Source organism: Candoia aspera, chromosome 3 (assembly GCF_035149785.1).
Source record: "Candoia aspera isolate rCanAsp1 chromosome 3, rCanAsp1.hap2, whole genome shotgun sequence".
NCBI lineage: Eukaryota > Metazoa > Chordata > Lepidosauria > Squamata > Boidae > Candoia > Candoia aspera.
Genome location: NC_086155.1, coordinates 192,806,912 through 192,828,810, shown reverse-complemented (window position 1 = coordinate 192,828,810; position 21,899 = coordinate 192,806,912). Strand labels below are relative to the sequence as shown.

Here is a 21,899-nt window from a genome sequence, read left to right as displayed (position 1 = left end):
ATAATAACAATAACAATAACAATAGCATTAGTTGAACATGCTATACAATTTTTATGCAGGATTGAATCTGGCTTGTTTCTAACTTGTTTCAACAAACCATGGTTAAAACTGAGACTTCATGTCACCTCTGTGATTGAGGTACAATTTTATTAAATAAATAAAATGTGATGTATGAGCTGGGCTAATTGCTTCACCCTACATACAAAGTATTAAAGTTTATGGTCCCATAGAATTTCTCGCTTGAGTACTCTAAAGAGTACAAAATATTTGTAACCTTTCTTCATCTTATTGTCTCCCCTTGCCCCTTCCTTCCCACCAAATTGTTGTTTTAGCTGCAGTACCTTAGGAAGCATCACATTAAATTAGTAATTTCAAGTTAAAATCCCATATTTATGGTACTGTATTCTTTGAAAATTGCACAACAGTTCTACTTTATTTACTTCTCCTCTAAAAATAGTTAAATTTCTAGAAAGAAATAAGGAAAAAACATTCATACTTCATGCAATAAATTAATCAGAAATTGATAAAACGAGGAAGGCATTTTTCCACTGTAGACAGAAGTCTCGTTAATTGCGGTGTATAATTTGCATAGCGAGAGAAGAGAATTCAGTGGACTACAGGTCTGCTGTAGTATGACCAATAGGTTAGCTCAGACAGATGGCAAGCAAAATAGTCTGTTTCTTCCTTATTGGTCTGGCCATACTCCTATTGACTGAGTGCTTTGCTTCCACATGAATCAATATGTTTATATCTTTAATATCAAAAATTGTTATATGACTTCAACATTAGATGCTAATGGAGAGGAAAATGTCAGTTTTTTAAAAGATAGGATACTTTAGCAAATTATATAATTATGTGTGAATGAGGCTTTTTAAAATTGCTCCAAATTTCCTCCAGTTTTGATATTATTGCAGAAGAAATAACTGGGGGGGGGGAAAGACTCATTTAACTGAAGGTCCACATTGTTCTTTAAAAATTTCTGTGGTTCTGCTTCTGTTGGTTTTGCTATTTGTTTTCTTTATCCTGATTTCCCTTGGCCTCCTTTCCTCACAAACCCATTCAGTTCCTGTTATGTCATGACATTGCCTACAACCTATGGCTAAATCAAGGACAATCCGTTATTGACTACATCACATTATTGACAAAATCATGAACAATCTGTAACTTCTAACAACACCAGTATGTAAAAAAAATATGAATGTATTCACAACTGATGTTGTGGCATATCATTTAAATATGTAATTGGGGGAACACAGTGGCAAGACAATAGGGATAGTTAGCTAGCATTTTTGTATTGTTTTTGGGGGTGGGAAGGATGCAGAACCCAGGATTATGGCAGTGGCAATTCCCTCCCCCCCCCCAGATGGCTCAGATATTTCTCCCATTTTTTTTTCACTTTTTAAAAGGTAGAGGTTTAGCACACTTCTGTCTTTTATTTCCCACTGAAATCTGAAATATGCCACCAATATACAATCACACATATACACATGTCACCAATATACAATCACATTTGGGATATATCCCCTTAGAAGAGCTAAGACATTAAGAAGAAAAGAAACAGACAAGAGACAAGAGACAAGAGACAAGAGACAAGAGACAAGAGACAAGAGACAAGAGACAAGAGACAAGAGACAAGAAAAGAAAAGGGTTTGGGAACTGTCCATGCAGTCTATGGGTTGCTTAGCCCTGCTTTAAATCTAAGGGTAGAATACCATCTCAGTTTACCTAATAAGTAGAATATAATATACCAGTACAAGCTGGGTTTCGTAGAGGCAGAGGAACTAGAGATCAAATTGCCAACATCATGGAGAAAGCAAGAGAGTTCCAGAGAAACATCTGCTTCTGCTTCATTGACTATGCTAAAGCCTTTGATTGTGTGAATCACAACAAACTGTGGCAAATTCTTAAAGAGATGGGAGTACCAGACCACCTTACCTGTCTCCCGAGAAACCTGTATGCAGGTCAGGAAGCAACAGTTAGAACCAGACATGGAACAACCGATTGGTTCAAAATTGTGAAAGGAGTACGACAAGGCTGCATTTTGCCATGCTGCTTATTTAACTTATATGCAGAGTACATCATGAGAAATGCCAGGCTGGATGAATCACAAGCCAGAATTAAGATTGCCAGAAGAAGTATCAACAACCTGCAGATGATACCACCCTAATGGCAGAAAGTGAAGAGGAACTAAAGAACCTCTGGATGAGGGTGAAAGAGGAGAGTGCACAAGCTGGCTTGAAACTCAACATTAAAAAAAAACTAAGATCATGGCATCTGACCCCATCACTTCCTGGCAAATAGAAGGCAAAGAAATGGAAGCAGTGACAGATTTTATTTTCTTGGGCTCCAAGATCACTGCAGATGGTGACTGCAGCCATGAAATTAAAAGACACTTGCTCCTTGGGAGGAAAGCTATGGCAAACCTAGACAGCATATTAAAAAGCAGAGACATCACCTTACTGGTTTTCCCAGTAGTAATGTATGGTTGTGAGAGTTGGACCATAAGGAAGGCTGAGCGCCGAAGAATTGATGCTTTCAAACTATGGTGCTGAAGAAGAATCTTGAGTCCCTTGTACTGCAAGGAGGTCAGATCAGTCAATCCTACAGGAAATCAACCCTGACTGTTCACTGGAAGGACAGATACTGAAGCTGAAGCTCAAATACTTTGGCCACAATGTGAAGAGAAGACTCACTGGAAAAGAACCTGATGTTAGGAAAGAATGAAGGCAAAAGGAGAAGGGGACAGCAGAGGATAAGATGGTTAGATAGCATCACCGATGCAATGAACATGAATTTGAGTAAACTCCAGGAGACAGTGGAGGACAGGAAGGCCTGGTGTGCATGGGGTCATGAAGAGTTGGACACGACTTAACGACTGAACAACAACAACAACAGAATATCATATGAATTATATAGAATATATATATAGAATAGTTTACAGAATATCATATGAATTATATAAAATAATATATAGAATAGTTTACAGAATATCTGCAGTAAGCTGACTTTTAGTAGGCTGCCTAATTTTAAGATGAAGAAAACATTTGCCAGGGTTCTCTGCACGAAAGTGCTTAAATAAAATTTGGGCAACGTATAAGTCATAAGCATCTCACCACAGGAATAAATGTGTCATTAAGACTGGTCCCCTTTGACTGAAATAAATAAATAAATAAATAAATAATTTAAAAGTCCTCTTTGTGACTAATTTTGGTGAAGAAAAGCTATAGGAAGTTACTTGTATACCTGTGTGGATGTGTATAAAAAGGAAGCATACATACAGATAATAAACAGTGTTAATAATGAATTAGTATTCACTTACATTTAATATGGTTGAAATTGCATAACTTTTGTGTTTCATTAACATATGCTAATATTCCATAACTTTGTGGCTTCATAAATATTCTCATAAGTGTCCATATTTTGGGGTGTGTGTGTTAAATGATGAATTATGGATCACAATATTTGCAATGTAAACAACACTTTGGTACTTCCATCTAACTCCAGATTGCAAATCTAAAAGACATTTGCATTGTGACAATGTGACTCATGGTTTGTCTGTTTTTATTGTTGCTTGTTTTGTGCTTTGCACCAGATGCCTATGAATATCCAGTTTTCAGTATTGAGTTTATACATAAACTGACTTGCAAATTTTACCAGATATGTGCCACGTTCAGTTCTAAATTTGGATGCTATTCTAATCCCCTTGCTGTTCTTAATTTTTTTGCTTTTTATGCTTATTAAAAGACAGACCAATTACATATAGGTATAATATGACTCATCATGTAGAAAGTCATAGAAATAGCTTTAAATCAAATATTTAAAAACTGTTATGTAAACAAAAAGGGAAAAAGCATTCCTTAAGCTTGGGAAGAGAGATAGTATTAGGAAGAGTCTCATGCTGGTTCCTCCCTGACTCATTGGGGTATAATAGGGAGAATTGCAAGGTTTGGTTAATACACTGTAGCTTATCTCAATAAAATATAGTTTGAGTCTTCCTATAGAATTGGTTCCTGATCTGGTCTACCTTGTAGGGTAAACACACCAAATACTTTTCAAGACAAATTGAGTTTAAACCTTATACATTAGAAGAATACTCAAGTTACCAATAAGCACTATGAAAAAAAATGGATACTAAAACACAATAAAACACTAGAAAATAAAGCTGTCCAATCTTAAAATGCCCACACACTGAAAGAACCATTCACTAAAAAGAATAAATTAAATCTACTGAAAATGGAACCCACTTTTCACTGGCATGTAAATTGGGTTTCAGAGTTAGAATTTTAATAAACACATTTTAATGCTTTATAGTCCATTTAATGCTTAAAAGTCTACCCTTATTTTGTGATTTTGTTGCTGGAAGTTACCCTGAATGCCATGAATAAGTAGGGTGGAGTATAAGTCTGAACAAGCAAACTAACCAATATAAAGCTCATAGCAGTAGATGACAAAGATACAGGTTCATGGAGAAGACATTCCAGACTTTTAGTACACCAATGAAAATGGTGCAATTCCCTGCTAAAGGAAAGGGTTCTTGCAGAAAACCCCTCTCAATTATTTTCAAGTCTGGAGAAATTTGTTTAGTAATAAGTGATTTTCGTTGTTGTTATTATTATTATTATTATTATTATTATTATTATTATTATTATTATTCGATTGGGCTCATAATGCCTAGTCCATCCCACCCTCCAGATACTCCAGATAGTCATGAATTAAGGAGAGAAAGAGAGGGAGAGAGAAAGGGAGAGAGAAAGAGAATGCCTTGCTGCTCTGACATACAGATTAAGTGGCTAGGTATCTTATTGGCAAGAATGTCCACTTTTAACTCAGCACAGACGCACTACTTCCAGATACTTAACAGATGATTTGCTGTATGTTCTGAGTAAGACCACTTTTGACAAGAAACCATTTCTACTGTTTCCTTCCAATTTCTGTGAATGTTGCTGTTACTGTTGGTGGTGGTTTATTTATAGTTAAAGACCAAATCTACAATTACACAGAACCAAGAGCCATGTACTGTACATGTTGCATTGTCCTTATTTCTAGACCCAAGCATGTGAAAATAAGGGTATAATTATTAGCCATCCCTTATTTTCCCAATTATTTTGTACACCCAAAGGAATCAGATCATGTAACAAGCACCTCCATGGCAATTCTCTTCACACCCACCCCACAGCCAAAAACAAAAACAGAAACAAAAAACAACAAAACAAAACAAAACAAAACAAAACACCTTTTCTAAGGTTTCTTAGGAGCTTTAGCATAAGCCTCAAATATCCATAAAATCCTTTCAAGAACTGCTGCTCAATACTTCATTCATATGCTTCTGATGTTGGAGGAATGGCCCAACAACAGTTCCTTTATATTAGATTCCATATTGTACTTCCAGAACAGACACATATTGTAGGACTAAATAAAATAACAAAATGTTATAGGGAAAATCAAAGTTTGTGTTTGCATTGTTGGGGGTTGGGGTGGATCTGCACACATATTATTTTAGAATATTCTTTCAAATACCATAATTCAGAGGTATGTATTCATCTTAATTTAGCCAATCATAACTTGCACTGAATTAAAAGTGTTCAGTTATTCTCCACCCTCCAGAACAGAGAATGTATCACTCTTTATTGGGTTGCCTATCTTTTCCCCATAAATTCCAAAACTGTAACGGTTGCCTAATCCCAAATACTCAGTCTCACAAGCTCGGGCTTAAAGATAACTGATTTATTAAAGGAATAGTATGCAAATACAGAGAAAGCTGAGAATGAGCAAAAGCGCGCCAAATACAAACTTAAAGCCTTGCTTCCAACCCAGTCCCGCCCCGAGCGCTCGTTAGCAACCACCCCCTCCCAGGTGCTAGCAACCATTACATCTGCCTGGGAAAGCAACCTTGAACAGAGTTGCAAACCCAAACATACATTCCAAAGTAGGAAAATAAAGAGCACAGCAATAATGGAAAATACCAGCAAACGTTCAAGCATGTAGAACACAGAGGAACGGTTAGACATGTGAAACGTTACGATGTTAACAAGACATTGAAATGGCGAACATGACAAAAACTTACCCAGTTCCTTTTCATTTCATTTCCAGTCCCAGCTTTTTCCTAGTTCCTTTGAAATCTGCTTACCTAATAATCGTGTCTTCTGGCAACTTTCAGTGACAACTCAGAAACACAGAGAGAAATCTTATTTATCTTCTGACAAAACCTACTGTTAAACGTAGCAAGTAGATTTTGAGACACCTCCATGATTCAACATGAGCATGAGTTAGAGAAGAAGAGGTAGAACTTCTTTTCCATCTCTGTAAATACTTTTCATCACTATCCCTGCCAGTTTGCCAGATACATCTCTTTAGATTTAGGAAAATTTGAAAGGAGAAAGGAATGTAAAACAGATAAAGAATTTTGGATCATATTCCTCTCTGAATAAAAATTATTCAGAGAACCAGCACTTGCAGATGACCTACTTCCATTTGCTTTTGACTATATTTATGTTTCTTCCAAAAATTAGCCATTTGATTTTTCTGCTATTTAACATTATGATATTAGTGGAATAAGCATATGTTTATCCAGTGCCTCTTGTCTTAGACTGGTTTGTATTTAACCAAACCCTAGTAAAATGGACTGTTTACAATTCAGATATTAAAGATTTTTTTATAAAATAATATGTAACTTTAAAAGGTATCACAGGTATGCATGTTAAGCTAAGATTCCAATTCTCAACTACTGTTCAACATGCTATTAGTTTGGGGTTCATGATTTTTTACTTTATCTGGGCCCTTGAAGGGAGCTTGTTGTAGTGGTTAAGGAGTCAACACTGACTTGAAAGCAAAAAAAAAACCAAAAACCTAGAGTCGCTGGGAGTTGGGTGGCATATAAATTGTAATAATAATAATAATAATAATAATAATAATAATAGTAATAATAAGTTCGTGGGAAGAACTGGTTTCTCGGGAAGAACCCAATGTGAATGAAGGCAAATGCCAGCTAAAGAACTGGCAGCTGTGTTTTCATGTTGTTTTGTATAATAATAATAATAATTTGTACTGACTGTTGGGGGAAAATACATCATATATTTCTACATCTTTTTTTTTTAATCACATGGCATGGCAATATTATTTATATAAATATATATAAATATAAATAATATATACTCCCAGAGTCCCTCTTTTGGGGGAGATGGGTAGTAATCAAATTTGAATAATAAATAAATAAATAATAATATTTATATTTATATTATTTATATTTTGCTCAAATCTTTAGTTTTGGTTTGTTCTCTATGTAGGCCACTTTATTTAAATGATAGTGTCTTTTCTTTAATCAAACAAGTTAATTTATCCATCTCAGCAAGATCAGTCAGTTTCACCCATCATTCCTCCATGGTGAGTAATGCTGAATCTTTATATCTCTTAAAGTAGAGGTATTATTTCTTAGAAGGCGACTACACCACTTTGAGAAGCAGCCTTGAGGTGTGCATTATCTGAACTTTGGTCAAAGGGGAACAAGCCCTCAAAATTTCACAATCCTAATATGATTTTGTTATATTGGTTAAAATATATTTTGCACATATGACATTTGGCATACATTTGGTAGAAAAATATGGATGAAGGAAAACATAACAAGCTGAGGCTTTGGCTTTTAAATATAAAACAAAATCAAAACTCTTGGGGGAGATGGGCGGTAATTAAATTTGAATAATAAAATAAATAAAAAAACTGTTAAACAGAACATCTACTTATGAATTACTGTATGGTGTTGTCTGTTCTTTTTTTTTCTTTTTCTTTTAATGATATTCTGCTATTATGGATTCATTTACTGACAGCAGTAAATGTAGTTAATTCTCAAGGTTAGACAGAAATGGTTACCCCACCCCATAGGGCATTTCTTACTACCAAGTAAAAAGAGGTATATTTCATTGTGTTATCATTCTTCCCATACCATTTTTTTTCCAGAAGTGATGCAAAAATGAGTCCATATACAATATGCTTTTAATGAGTTGCTGCTTAATATGAAGTTTATTCCAGGTTCTAAATATTTCACTCAAGATTGCTAATAATTTATTTTCAATTGATAGGCCCCAATCTATTCTGCGTGTGTGTTTGTGTGTGTGTGTGTGTAAAATACAATATTTTACAGGTGTCGGAATATATTTACTCCTCAATAGAGAAGCTCAAGTCACATCAATATGGCTTTTGAAACTCCCATTTATCATCAGGTCACAATGTGTACAAGTTCTCATTCTTATTTGTTCTTGTTGCATGTAATATTAGCTATTACTTTGCCTGAGCTATCTATCCATTCACAGGGATGCAGAGTGGGGAGCCAACTGTCAAAAGCAGCATTGTGGCATCACAGTGCAAACCCCACCCCTTTAGTATGTGCATCATGACATTGCACACGCATAACAAAAAGGGCAGCTCTTCCCTGCAACACCACAACACTGCTTTAAACTTTCTGACAAAAGCCACAAATTCCTATGGATACCCATAGCTATCTATTCATGAAATGGGGAATCTTGCTACTTTGTAATCTATTTTCTCACAACACCTGCATATACATATTAAGCGGGCAGGAGGAAAAATAGCACAATAGAGGAAGACCAAGAACAAGTTTTTTCTACTTAGATCTGACCATTCTTTTCCAAAAAGATCTGCATTTTCACAGCAAGATCTAGAAGGAAAAAGAAAAATCTTACAGCCCCATTTTGCAGATGTCAATTTTCTATTTAATGCACTACATTTTGAAAGTAATTTTTCCTATCCTTTTTTTGTTTTTGTTTTTGTATGCGTCTTTCGCCATGTGTAGGTCAAAATTAAAATCAATTCCATTGATTTTAGTAGGAAAGACAAGAAACAGTTTAAATATCTGCCACATTTGGACTGGAAAATACTTAATCTTGAGAGACTGTGTCCTATATATGAAGCCTATAGAGGCTACATTACAAAACAGATTAATGTGTACTTTAGCAAACTTAGTTGTCCAAAGATTGCTGCTATGTAACACAATGTATCATTTCTCTGCCGGTGCTTTCTGATGTTGGTTGGGTGAGTTGGCTTCATGCAGAAGCAATAGAAAGGGTCAACCATGCACATTTTTACTACCGAAGTATAATGTTTTTGAGCTGTCACCCTGGCAGTGTAATTTATTGACATAATAATGTATGTATACTGCTGTAAATTAGTGCTACTGATACTATTTCTCAGAAAGACCTTAAAGAGGCTTAAACAATATGATACAAATATTTAGCATCTCAATTTATTGAAGAATATTCTCTTTTGCTATAAGGAGGGCAGTGGGTTCTGTATCAACAAGGAATGCTAACCTACCTCTATCAGCAAAGAATGTTTTAAAAAGGGTGTGAATCCTCCTGTACTGGAAAACAGCATGGTTGGCTTGATGGAATAATAAAAAGCCTGCAGGAGTTTGTTTCTTTGTAGCTATATAGTAGAACATATCTCTAATTACAGTCAAGCAGAAGAAATATAGTTTTTATACTAAATGTTAAAACCTGCTTACTGGGGTCTCCAAAGTCTTGACTAATCTTTGTTCTGCAGAAACATTTGTTTTGTCTTATCCATCCACAGTAGGAAGTTTGCATGCAAAAAGCCTCTTATTTTAATTTCTAGCCTTTAGGTGTCATGCAAGGGAGGGAGGGAGGCAGGATGAGCTGGTGATGGTCATAGTCAACAATATTTTGTAAAAAATATTGTGATATTTAAAACACACCTTGCACACTTCTACACCCAGCAGACTGCTACTACAAAAATACCAATTGCATCTAACATTTTAACTCTCTTTGTCTAACTGTGTTCAACCTGTGTCATCTCAACATAATCTTTATGGAAATTACAAGACATTTCAATGTACATTGATTTTCTAAAGTTCTGTTCAGGTTGGACAAATTCTCCCCTCCCCTTTTTAATCTCTATACAAAACCGTCCACTTTGTTCTGAAAGGTCCCTTGACCCTACAGATCAGTTTTTTTTTTTTTTTTTAATAATTTAGGAATTTTCGGAGGAGGATGAATGAAGAGCGTGTTCCTCCCCATTCTGCCAGCATGTCACAAAACATCTACCAATGGTGGTGGGGGGGATGCCCATATCTGTGGAAGGTAGATTTGGAATCCCAAAAATTTACATTCTGCAATTAGAGACTGAAGTATTAATCTTCCACTGCCAATAAAATCAGTGTATCTTGCAAAGTTTTTCTTTTGTTTGCAGAAATAATTAATGTGATCATCCTGAACTCTGAAATATTTCAAAAGAAAAAAAAAACTATGTTGAACTTGAAGTCATATTATTGTTTATGAATACAAATGAAGATTACTATGGCAGCTTGACTACACCTTGATTGGTTTTGTACATTTCCCCCTCTTCATCATGTGACTTTTTTGGTGGTGGGGGTTGATTGTTTACATTGTATTGTTCTATGCTCATTTTTGGCTGTAATAAAGTTTAAATTTCAAGTTTCAGTACAAATGAAGAAACAAAAGAGGTTTTGGTCCCCCCCCCCCTAAATCTCAAAACTAGAAAATTATAGATTTTTGCCCACTTTACAGGTGCTTTGGTCTGTTCATTTTTTTTTTTCCTCTCTGTTTCTGCTTTAAAAATACATCATATCCTATAGTGTAACTATGAGTTTATTCTACAACTTTCACTCTTTAATCCAGTGTTTCTGAACCCTGGCAACTTGAAGACGTGTGGACTTCAACTCCCAGAATTCCCTAGCCAGCCAAGTCCACACATCTTCAAATTGCCAAGGTTGAGAAACACTGCTCTAACCCTCTCGTTACTGGTAAATGAAATATATCTTATTTAGGTTGTGTAATATAGTTCTATGAGAGAAGGAGGATAGATGCTTTTGAACTGTGGTGTTGGAGGAAAATTCTGAGAGTGCCTTGGACTGCAAGAAGATCCAACCAGTCCATACGCCAGGAAATAAAGCCAGACTGCTCACTTGAGGGAATGATATTAAAGGCAAAACTGAGATACTTTGGCCACATAATGAGAAGACAGGACACCCTGGAGAAGATGCTGATGCTGGGGAGAGTGGAAGGCAAAAGGAAGAGGGGCCGATCAAGGGCAAGGTGGATGGATGATATTCTAGAGGTGACAGACTCATCCCTGGGGGAGCTGGGGGTGTTGACGACTGACAGGAAGCTCTGGCATGGGCTGGTCCATGAAGTCACGAAGAGTCGGAAGGGACTAAACGAATAAACAACAAAAAATATAGTTCTATATCACCTCATTGCAGATGCGCCATTTGTATATTAAGAGAAGAAATATGTGTAATCAGCACCTGTGATATGATCTAACCAATTATTAGAAATTCACAATGATTTCAGTATATGAGATAATGTATGTAGCCAAATCCAAGATCCTGGAATTGGACTCAGATCTTGCAGGAGGCTTATTTCTAAATAAGTGTGTGCATAATCATAGCCTAAAGCATATGCTTAATTATTTATTTGAAACTTTTTTGGGGAGGGGGCTCCAACTTTTACTGGTTTAGGTAAAAGCTTTTTTTTTTTTTTTTAAAGAGGGGGAACAGTTTGCTGCTGCTTTAGCAGACTATCATTATTTCCTCTATTTCTGATAATTGATGGTCAGAATTGTGCCACCCAGGTATAAGAAGGAGATATGAGCAGAGTCATGAAGTAGTGGGGAGGTTGAATAAATCTGATAAATTAAAAAAAAACAATCTCCAAAATAGCCAATGATGATTGACCAGCCAAGAAAACTGGAAATTATGTAGGAGAAGGGGGGGGGGGGGAACAGAATAAGAATAAGAATAGCTGGAAATATGCAGAGAAATCCCATCTCAGCCTAAGTTATTAACTGGTTCACAAAAGAAGGACTTTTAAAAGTTTCCAAAGATAATATGAAATCTCCCCATAGAAATTATTGGAAAAACCCAAGGTTTTAATGTTAACTGTGTGTCCTCTCTACTCTACCCTAATGTCTGAAAATGAATTATTATTATTATTATTATTATTATTATTATTATTATTATTATTATTATTAACAATCCTCTCTAACAAGATCAAGATTTTGGTAGTTGGAGGAAAAGAAAAATGGGAAGAATACGAAATTGATTCCTGAACTGAAACACCCAGAAAAGCTGCCTCTTGTTTCAGACTTCCACCTGTCTCTCCTATTCATATTCAATCATCTTATCTTCTACTAATGAATTCTGATTCTTTCTCCCCTTTAGTTGACATTCACTGCTGCTTCTAGGGTAGTACACTAAAATATAATAAGGAAAAAAACAAGAAAGAGGAATCTCACTTTTTGGCCAAAGTGCAGCATAAATAGGTAAAATAAATGATCTAAAAGCAAGTAGCTAATTAATATTGTAAGTTTTTTTTAAAAAAAATAATCATTTAAATAATAGAAAGAAGAACCATGTTTCCAATATTATTATTAAATAACATAATGTATTGATTATTGTTACCTAATGCATTGCATAGTTAATGGGAATGTCCAAAAAATCCATCTTAAGATGATTCCTTTATTGGCAAACTCACATGGGGAAAAAAAAACTATGAAAAATTCAGGATCCCTAGATATTTTCATCAGAAAAGATGCTACAAAAATAAGGTTTGGCAGGAGGAATGGTGACAAGCTATGATGGAGTTGTGTGTATTGCTTGGTCAGAATTTAGTTGAATTCTAGTAGTGATACAGTCATAAAAATACTCAGTATCTTGAACCGTGATCTTTAGGTTACATCTAGGATTCATTCTAGGACTGTTGGGCAAAGAAGCAAGCAGTTATGATTTTTTTTTTTTTTTGGAAGGATATAAAATTGATCTGTCTATAAAATCTTTTTTTATCTCAGAAAGAAACACAGTATTTCTTTGGGAGATGGAAACCAAGTAATAAATCTGGAAATAATTTGTGGGGAAGTGCTAGCTAGAGTTCAACATGGGCAGTAAGCATTCTTTCTGAAGCATTCATAGAGAAATAAGATGCCAGATTTCTGGATCTTTAATATTTGTGTAGAAGCAGAAATTCCAGCTGGAAAAGCGAAATGCTTGTTACACTAAAGATGAAGATGCTTAGTCCACTTTTGCGTATGGTCACAGCTATGTATGGATAGCTGCATAGAAATGAGAGCATTGCAACTATATAATGTGCATAAGAACAATAATAGGGACTGTTATTAGGAGTGCGGGGCTATGCTTGGTAGATTAAAGGTGAAAGGGAAAACCATTTTATCTGATGGGATATAAAGTTCAAATATTCTAACCGTGGCTTCAGATTGCTTTTCACCGTACGTTCAATATTCCACATTTGGTTAATTTGCATGTATCCTCTAAGTTGCAATCCAGTAATATATCAAACAATATTATTTCATTATATCATCAATCTCTTTCATTTTGTTAAAAACTCAGGTATACTACCCTTGCTGACTGAACCCGTTGGCACTGCGTATTGTGGCTGATTGTGTATTGATAGAATGCTAGAAGATCGTCTATCTATCCCAAATCTGTGGGCACTGTTGTAATGCTGTGATTTCCTTTTCCTAGTTACATTAAAGCATCGTGTCACTTAACTTTATAATTAAATGAGATGGGAAAAAACAAATCTATATAATACTTTCTCATGCAGTATGCTTGCTTACTTGAACTATTGTTGGCAATTACTCTGGTGATAATCGAGGGTCTTCCCTATATCCTCATGGGTAGAATTTTTAGTCCATGTGAAATTGTGCTACAGGATGGGTGAAGTACCAGCTTTGTGTTTTAAAATGCCTTAACGGATATAAAATGTCACCGCAAAATTTTGGGAAAAATAAGATAAAATTATGGTCCCCATTAATAAGGGAAATAAATACCAATTTAAGAAGAAAAGGATTGAAAAGCCTATTGTGCTCCATCATTAAAGTCACAGTTTTCCAGGTTCCATAACTACACAATGAAGTTGCAGAATTCCAGTTATGGCACATGGAAAAATATTTCAGTTTATTTTAATATTTTGCATAAAAGGCACAATGTATATTCATTTCGTGAAAATATGTGTTTTTCCCCTTTCCTATATAACTTTGTAATTACTATATATAAACATTATAAATATTTGCCTTTTGTGTAAAAATATATATTCTTGTCAAGTCTTTTGGGTCCACAATGCTACTGGAAAGAAATTACTTTTAATTTGTACTTCCATGATTAAAAGAACTGTAAAATGAATTGAAGTCTTGTTAGATTGCTTTATCTGATACGTGTTTTTGTTTGTTTTCTTAACTAGTGAAAAAGGCCATAGATTTTAAATCTAGAGGATTTAAATTGTTTCCAGGGAAAGACAACAGCAACAAGTTTTCTATCTGTGAGTGTACTTCTTTTTGTTACTTTTTTAGTGCAAGAGTGAAGTTTGTGCTGTCTGTGTTGTTTGTGTGTTGTACTGTTCACATATATCTAAGCATTTAACAATATGAAGTATTTATTCTTCAGTCTGCATGATGAATGTGCAAAGTGTAAATGTACTCTGAAGAGTGACTCTGTATAAGACTGGCATCACCAGAATATGTTTCTTTGGCTGTTAATATTCCAAATTTAAATTATATTTTTTAATAAATTTAAATATATATTTAAATATATATTCCTCTTCTCCTAAAAGTAGGCTTTTACTGGAAGTTACATTAATGTAAGTAATCATGAATTATTTTTATGTCTTCATAATTGAAAGAATTGAAAGAAACATATTTTCCTATTAATATTTAGGACTACAGCTTTCAGATTTGATTCAAGACATTTATATCAATGCATAAAAGGAAATAACATCTTCATTATATATAATAAACAGATTTATTGTGGAACAGCAGAGAGTTTGCTTTGTATTATTTTCTATTAGAGAAATATTTAGAAATGCACAAGGGTTCAAATGTCTAGCTTTATTAACCATTATTCTATGGTTAGGGGAAAAAATTAAACAGGATGGCATATGTGCTTCCCACCTCAGGCAGCAAATGGATGTTATTGTCTAGTCTGAAAAATGAATGACGAAAGATTAGAAAGAATAAAATAATTCTCCAAGCCCATGTCGAAGGATACTCTGCTTAGTTTAGACCTTTTTCTCCAGGTTTTACAGCCTACCTAGATAGTAAATTCTTAACTCTTTGGGAATGGTCTTCAATTCAGTCCTAAACCTTTTTGTTTCACATTTTCCTAGCTTTCATTTGGTTGATATAATGACAATGTAATATGCAATGAGATGAAGTGACGACATCAAAAGGCTAACAAGAGTGAAGACCTTGTTCACAGTCCACAGTCTGTCATTTTGTATCTGAAAAAGATAGGGAAAAAATGATACCCCAAATAAATGATTAGTGTAAACTTTTTTGCAGTTGGAATGGGGGAACTGAACAGAGAGAATAAGTCTCCTTGATTATTGGAACCTGAAGGAGGTTGATCTGAATTAATATTGGACAATTAATACAAAATCTACATTTTATAGAGTATGGAAGACATGCGCTACCAGATCAGGGTTTCAAACAACTAGGCCAAAGTTTGAGTTTTCTCTACTTATGTGCTGTTATTTGGTGGTCCTTCAGATTTCTGCAATGCAGATTTGGAATATTTAATTATACCTACATTCAAATATCTCTTAGTAAAAAAGCAGAGGATGGGGCACTAATATTTCTATAACCTATTCAAAGTAGTATTCGGTCTTTTGATGTTAGAAGCAGGTACATAACACCAAATAATAACCTCCCAGAGTCACTTCCCATGAGATGGCAGCTATATAAATTTGACAAACAAACAAGCCTATACAGGCAGATACCAATAATTCTTCTGTATCTTATTTTTACTCATTGCAGGAAGGGAACAGTGCAAGCACCCCAGTTAAGATGCCTCATTGCTGGTTGTGTGACATTTACTACGATCAGAACCTGACATTTTTAATAATTACATTTATTTATAAATACCTTCTACTGAATCATGTATGATTCCAAGATAGCATATTATCCAAGCACTTTATAGTTACTCTTTTAGTAGCAGAACTTCATTTTCTTCAAAGGACAGCTGTGTGATCTCAGGAAATGACATGATGCTTTGCGAATTTGCAAACAGGTGCTTAATGTGACTTTTTTCCAAAATGTCTCTGAAATGCTGCACATCCCTATTAGGGATAAATGTTGGCTTTAGTTTCACCCACATGTAAACTCAAATTTGACTTGGTTTTAGGCATGGCTTAGAAACACATGAGCAGGTTCCTAGACTTCTCTAATTGGGGTTTGCTTTTGAATCAATCTGCATCAGAATCTGCATTGGGGAAGAGGTTGACATTTGCCCCCCTATAAGATTTTGTTTGCAGAAAAAAAAATAATTTTGGAGAAGCACATAAGATGTTCAGTAGTCAAATGAAGGTTTATCATCCCTCCTCACAAACATACCGCAACATCAATTCATAACTGGGGGTTTCTGCAATTACTGTTGAGCAAAAGAAGAAAAGGTCCTGAAGAAATATTTAAGAATTGTTAATATATATCAGAGCGGGCCACTCATGGGTGCAGTTTCAGCCTATTCTTGAGGAAAGGGCTCAGGTGCTGTTAAGGCTTTCACTCTCATTTCACCCTTAAAATGAGAAGAAACAGCTGGAAAGATTTTGATCATTCTCTTTCCAGTTATGAAACAGCACCAGATAACTATTGTGACCTGCCCAGAATTTTATGAACTGGGCAGCAAACAAATATAAAGAAAAGAAGTCATTAAAAATCAAATGACCTCCTTCAGATTTTCAGAAGGTCAGAAGGCTGAGTTGAGGCCCTGACCTCTGAAACACTGCTCATCCCGTTCAATATGTTGCACCATATTTATTTATTTATCAAATTTGTCACCACCCATCTCCTCCCACTGGAGGGACTCTGGGCGGTTTACAACAGAATACTCAGTAAAACAATAAACATATAAAATGCCTTATAAAATTGCATATCATTAATAATATAAATAAGAGTAAAGTCCAGATGGCTGTGATCTCATTCAGTCTTTGTGTGGAAGGGGTACTTCAAGGCACTAGCCAACCCCAGGCATGACTCTTCTCCTTCCCGCCCCAGGCCAGGTGGCAGAGCCAGGTCTTCAAGTTTCTCTGAAAGGCCAGGAGTGATGGGGCTCGCCTCGCCTCCGGGGGCAAGATGTTCCAAAGGGCGGGACTCTGCAGAGAAGGCCCACCTCCTGGATCCCACCAGATGGAATTCTCTTACCAACGGGGTCCTCAGCATGCCCTCTCTGCAAAATCGGGTGGGGTAGGTTGATGTAATGGGGAAGAGGTGGTCCCTCTTATATATTTGGACCTCACCTGAAATGCCTGTGTCTATCAGCTCTCATTCTAAAAAAAATGAGATGTCTGAAGTCTCTCAAGTCAATGAAGTTAGGGTAGAGGTGTTGGTAAATGTGAATAATTTATAGTCACTTTTCAGAGTGGAACTACTTTTGAAGCACTTAAATATTCTCTATATGCATAAAATGTATCACCCCAAAGAATGCATTTTGTTTTATCTGTGAATCTTAGGAGGGTTATTTCAATATGTAATGACTGTATTGGAATTTATTTCCCATATTTAGGTTAATGAGAGGTTTCTATCACAAGCTTCAAAGGAATATTTAATGGATATTTAAAATATTGTACATCTGCAAGCCTATTTAACTTCACAGAGTGAAAATAAAGTTCATCTTATTTTGTTTTATTACTATAGAATACTTCCCACCCCCTAAATCTCAGCACTAGAACTGATGTAATTCAGAATATTCTGCTTTAATTATAAAAGGGGTATATATTGTATGATGCAAATATCAATATCACACCTATTGATTAAGGTGAGGGACTTGGATTTTCAATCTCATACATGAAAAGTACCCTTCTTCCAATGAAGGTAGTTCCTTCTAACCTTTTAAACCCTAGCTTATACTTTCATAGGGTTTAAGCTAATTTGATTTACAAAGATAGATGCTGTAGACAGATGATGTAGATGTAGATATCTAACTTGGAGAAAAGGAGGAAGAAGGAGAGAGAGAGAAAGAAATAAAAAATGACAAGGAAAATAAAAAAGGAAGAAAATGTTGGAAAATGAACTTGGGATTCTGAGGATGGGATATCACTTTCCTCCAGTTTTTGCATGTGAATGCAACAGGGGACAAATAAAACTGAAATTCAGTTTGGTGTATAATGAAAGAGATGTCTGGAACATTTTTAAGCATGAAATGGTGATACTGCTTCTTTTCCATGGGAAATGAATACACAATATGCTTGATTAGTTTGAATATTTTTTCTTGTAATGTCGCTACTATGAGCCTTTTAATATTGCTAACATTTTCATTTTCCATTGCTGCTAAGATCCAGTTTTGATGTTGTCACACTAGTACTATTATTACAATTCCTGACTTAATGCTAAATACTTATTTAATGGATAAGTGGATCCTGATTAGAATGTAGCAGTTATGCAGGCAAGACAACTTTTATTTTCAGCCAATTTAACAAAAGCAGCTATTCTTATTTTAGTAACAGATAGTGTAGAACATTATTTCTAGTAAATTCCAGTATTTCGATGTATGATAGTCTGCTTAAAACTTATGAAGCAGTGACTTGTTATCTATTTTTAACCAAATATGTGAAGGGTTCATTAACTCCAATAAGCTAAAAAAAGTATTGCTAGCACTAAGTTTCCATATTAGAAGAGTTTCTATGTATTTAGAAGATTGTATCAAAATTTCAGGTGTATAAAATGGAATTAATTCCATTGGTATAAGTCATCTTCCTGTCTGTAAACTGTTCAACAATCCAGTTATGAACTATACTAATTGCATATTCACCCTGATGTCACATATTATTTTTATTGGTCAATACCATTAATGTAAAAAAAAGTATAAGAGAGGAGGAAGGATTGGAAAGGATCAAAATTAGATACATGGCAAGAAATCTGGAATAAAAATGCAAATGACATTGACTCATGGTATCAACAATTCTGGTATTCACACAGGCACATATTTAAGCCTAAATAATTCGACTGAATATAGCCAAAATAGTGAAAATAGGGAACAGAAAATGTTTAAGCAAGAAATAAATTTAGAGAATCTTATTTCTAGGCTTACATATTTATGTTGGTTCAACAATCACCAGGAGAAGCCGGAAAAGGGGAGGGAACTTCAAAGATAACTTTGATCAATGAATTTAAGTCAGGGAATATAGCTTTTGAAATTGAGTGGCTGATATCACCCAAGTCTGTTAATTAGCAAAACTAGCAAACAAATACAGACATAAAGATTTGAACAAACAGAAATATTAATCAGGAAGTAGAAATACTCTTTGTTCTTATGCCTGCTCTGATCTTAATATATAGCTTAATCTTTAAAAAATAGTTTTAATTTTCAATACTTATAATATTTATATAATATATTATTGCTATTGTTATTATTATTCCTCTTCCATTGAGAGTAAAATAATGTCTGGGGAAATATGGGAGCAGAAGAGGAGGTTGCCTTACCTTTTTAAGAAATATTTTACTGGAAAAAGAAAACCTCACTCATCACCAAAGTGTAGCAGCTTTCTCAACGTTGATAACTTGAGCATGAGGTGTTGCATGGTCTGATGCTGATTTCCATAAAGAAAGTACAAGAAGAAGAAGACTCTTAGAATATCCCCACCCCCCTCCCCAGGCCTCTGTGAACAAGGGGAATGCCTTTTAAAAGTAAAATAGACATTTCGGAAGGGACATCACACCTCCATTTTTGTTATTGACATTTTAATTTCCTCCTAAACATTCAAGAATGGGGTAACTTAGAAGGGAGCAAACAATGAGGAAACTTGTACAGCAACAGTTAAGCTTACAGAATAAATAATTCACATGGAAAGACATGTCAGGGCTTTCAATTGAAACAACATGAATAGAAGCAGGCATGAAATGAAGGTTATACATCCTACCACTTTCTGCAGTTGACAAAAGAATGTTAAGTAATAATATACTAATATTAGCCAGAAAGATTGACTAATCAGAAAGTATTACATCAAGAAGTTTTATTTCTTCTACTATGATGGGAGAATAGGAACATACAATGAAGTCCAACAGCACTTATCTATATTATTACCTTATCCACTCATTGATGAACCATTGGAAACCATTTATTTATTTATTTTTCAGTGCCATTCTAGGGGATAGAGCTTAAATCTAGAAGAATCCAGAAAGCCACACCAGAATTCCACATGCTAAAGGAAGCACTGAACTTTCTTTAAGATTATTTCTGAACTTTCATAGAACAAGGTTAATAATAAGCTTAACAATACAAGCAAACTATAATCTCTAATATTCTTCACTGTGCAATTCCTAGACAAGCCTGCTGAATTTTATGTTTTGTTGTTTATTCGTTTAGTCGCTTCCGACTCTTCGTGACTTCATGGACCAGCCCACGCCAGAGCTTCCTGTCGGTTGTCAACACCCCCAGCTCCCCCAGGAATTTTATGTTAGCTATTTAGAAAACTGTTGCTTAAAAAAAGGAGCCAATCAATGGAATACTACATATAATGCAAAGATTATGCATCCAGATTACTAAAGGATGAAAAGTAATTAAATAGATGATACATAAAGGATAAAAATCATTCCTATATTACTTTCACAATATATATAATTCTGTGCTAGTGCACAATATATACTTTATATATATATATATATATATATATATATATATATATATATATATAATCATGGGTTTACCAGTATAGAAGCTATTACAGGTATGAGCATAACAATCTCTATAAATACCATATAGAAAAATTAACATGCAACCTTATATGTAACAAAATCCTTGAGTTTTTAAAACTTGGGGAAAATATTCAAGCATTTTGGATTTGTTTTCCAAAAGTTAAGTTTAATTTCCACTTTTTACATATACATTCATCTAGATTTGAAAATGTTGGATTGATTATGGTAAACATCAAAGCAACAAAAATAGGCAACATAATGTTCCTACACCACAGGTTACAGGACTTAAATAAGCAGAGAAGGTTCAACCTTTGAACTTGGATTAAGACTAGGGATGGAGATAGGTCTATACAGTATATTGATATGAACTTTTTTCATATGAATCAGAACTCTGGTACCTTCTGAAGTCTACATGTCTCACATTTTACAGTTCTGTTTATCAGTCAGAAACAACAAAGAAAAATATAAACATGGAAAGAATCTACAAAATACCTATTAGTGAAAATATATACAAAAGTGCACATTAGGGAAATTTGTTTATAAAAAGGTGTACATTACAGAAATATGCAAAACATGCACATCTTAAGGTACTTTTTTAAAGCAGTTCTCAGTGTGATACATTAAACTGAAAAACAACATTTAACATGAGAGAGAGAGAGACTAACAAAAATGAAAGATAATAGATTTCTCCATTTCTAATTTGAGGCAATCTATGTTCAAGTCCGCATTCAGTCTTAAAACTCATTAGATGACTTTGGTCATTATGCTCTCTCCATCTATCTACCTACCTCAAACTTTGTGCGTGTGTGTGTGTGTGTGTGTGTGTGTGTGGATGGATGGATGGATGATAGATACCAATCAAAGCAAAAATAGATGAGACAGTCCCAAAGCAGTCCAGAGAGAAGTAAGTGGTTGGGGTTAGAAAAAAAATACAATAACATGGAAAAGTATGAGCAAGGAGAATGGAGTGGAATGGAATGGAATATTGAAACAGGAGCACACTGCAGATTGAGTTTTGTCGCAGCACCTGTTTGTCCTATTGGAATCCAGATATTTGGGGGGGGGCAGTGCAAGATAACACATTAATTCTAGGAAATATATTTTTTGTAGTATTGTATGCATAAGCCATCCAATTATTTTCTGCTTTTAAAAGTTATAATTACATGGGACCATCTACAGTTCTCTTAGCAATGGAGGGAAGATGTATATTC

At 34.8% G+C, this 21,899-nt stretch overlaps 1 protein-coding gene across 1 annotated transcript in view; it reads left to right on the top strand.

Moving 5' to 3' along the window:
* The window catches only part of CSMD3 (CUB and Sushi multiple domains 3), a 643,537-nt gene that overhangs the window by 279,201 nt on the left and 342,437 nt on the right, over positions 1 to 21,899 (top strand). Inside the window, exon 8 of the mRNA XM_063299980.1 lies at positions 14,247 to 14,324. Coding sequence (XP_063156050.1) covers positions 14,247 to 14,324 — 78 coding nt within the window. The remainder of the gene's footprint in view (positions 1 to 14,246; positions 14,325 to 21,899) is intronic.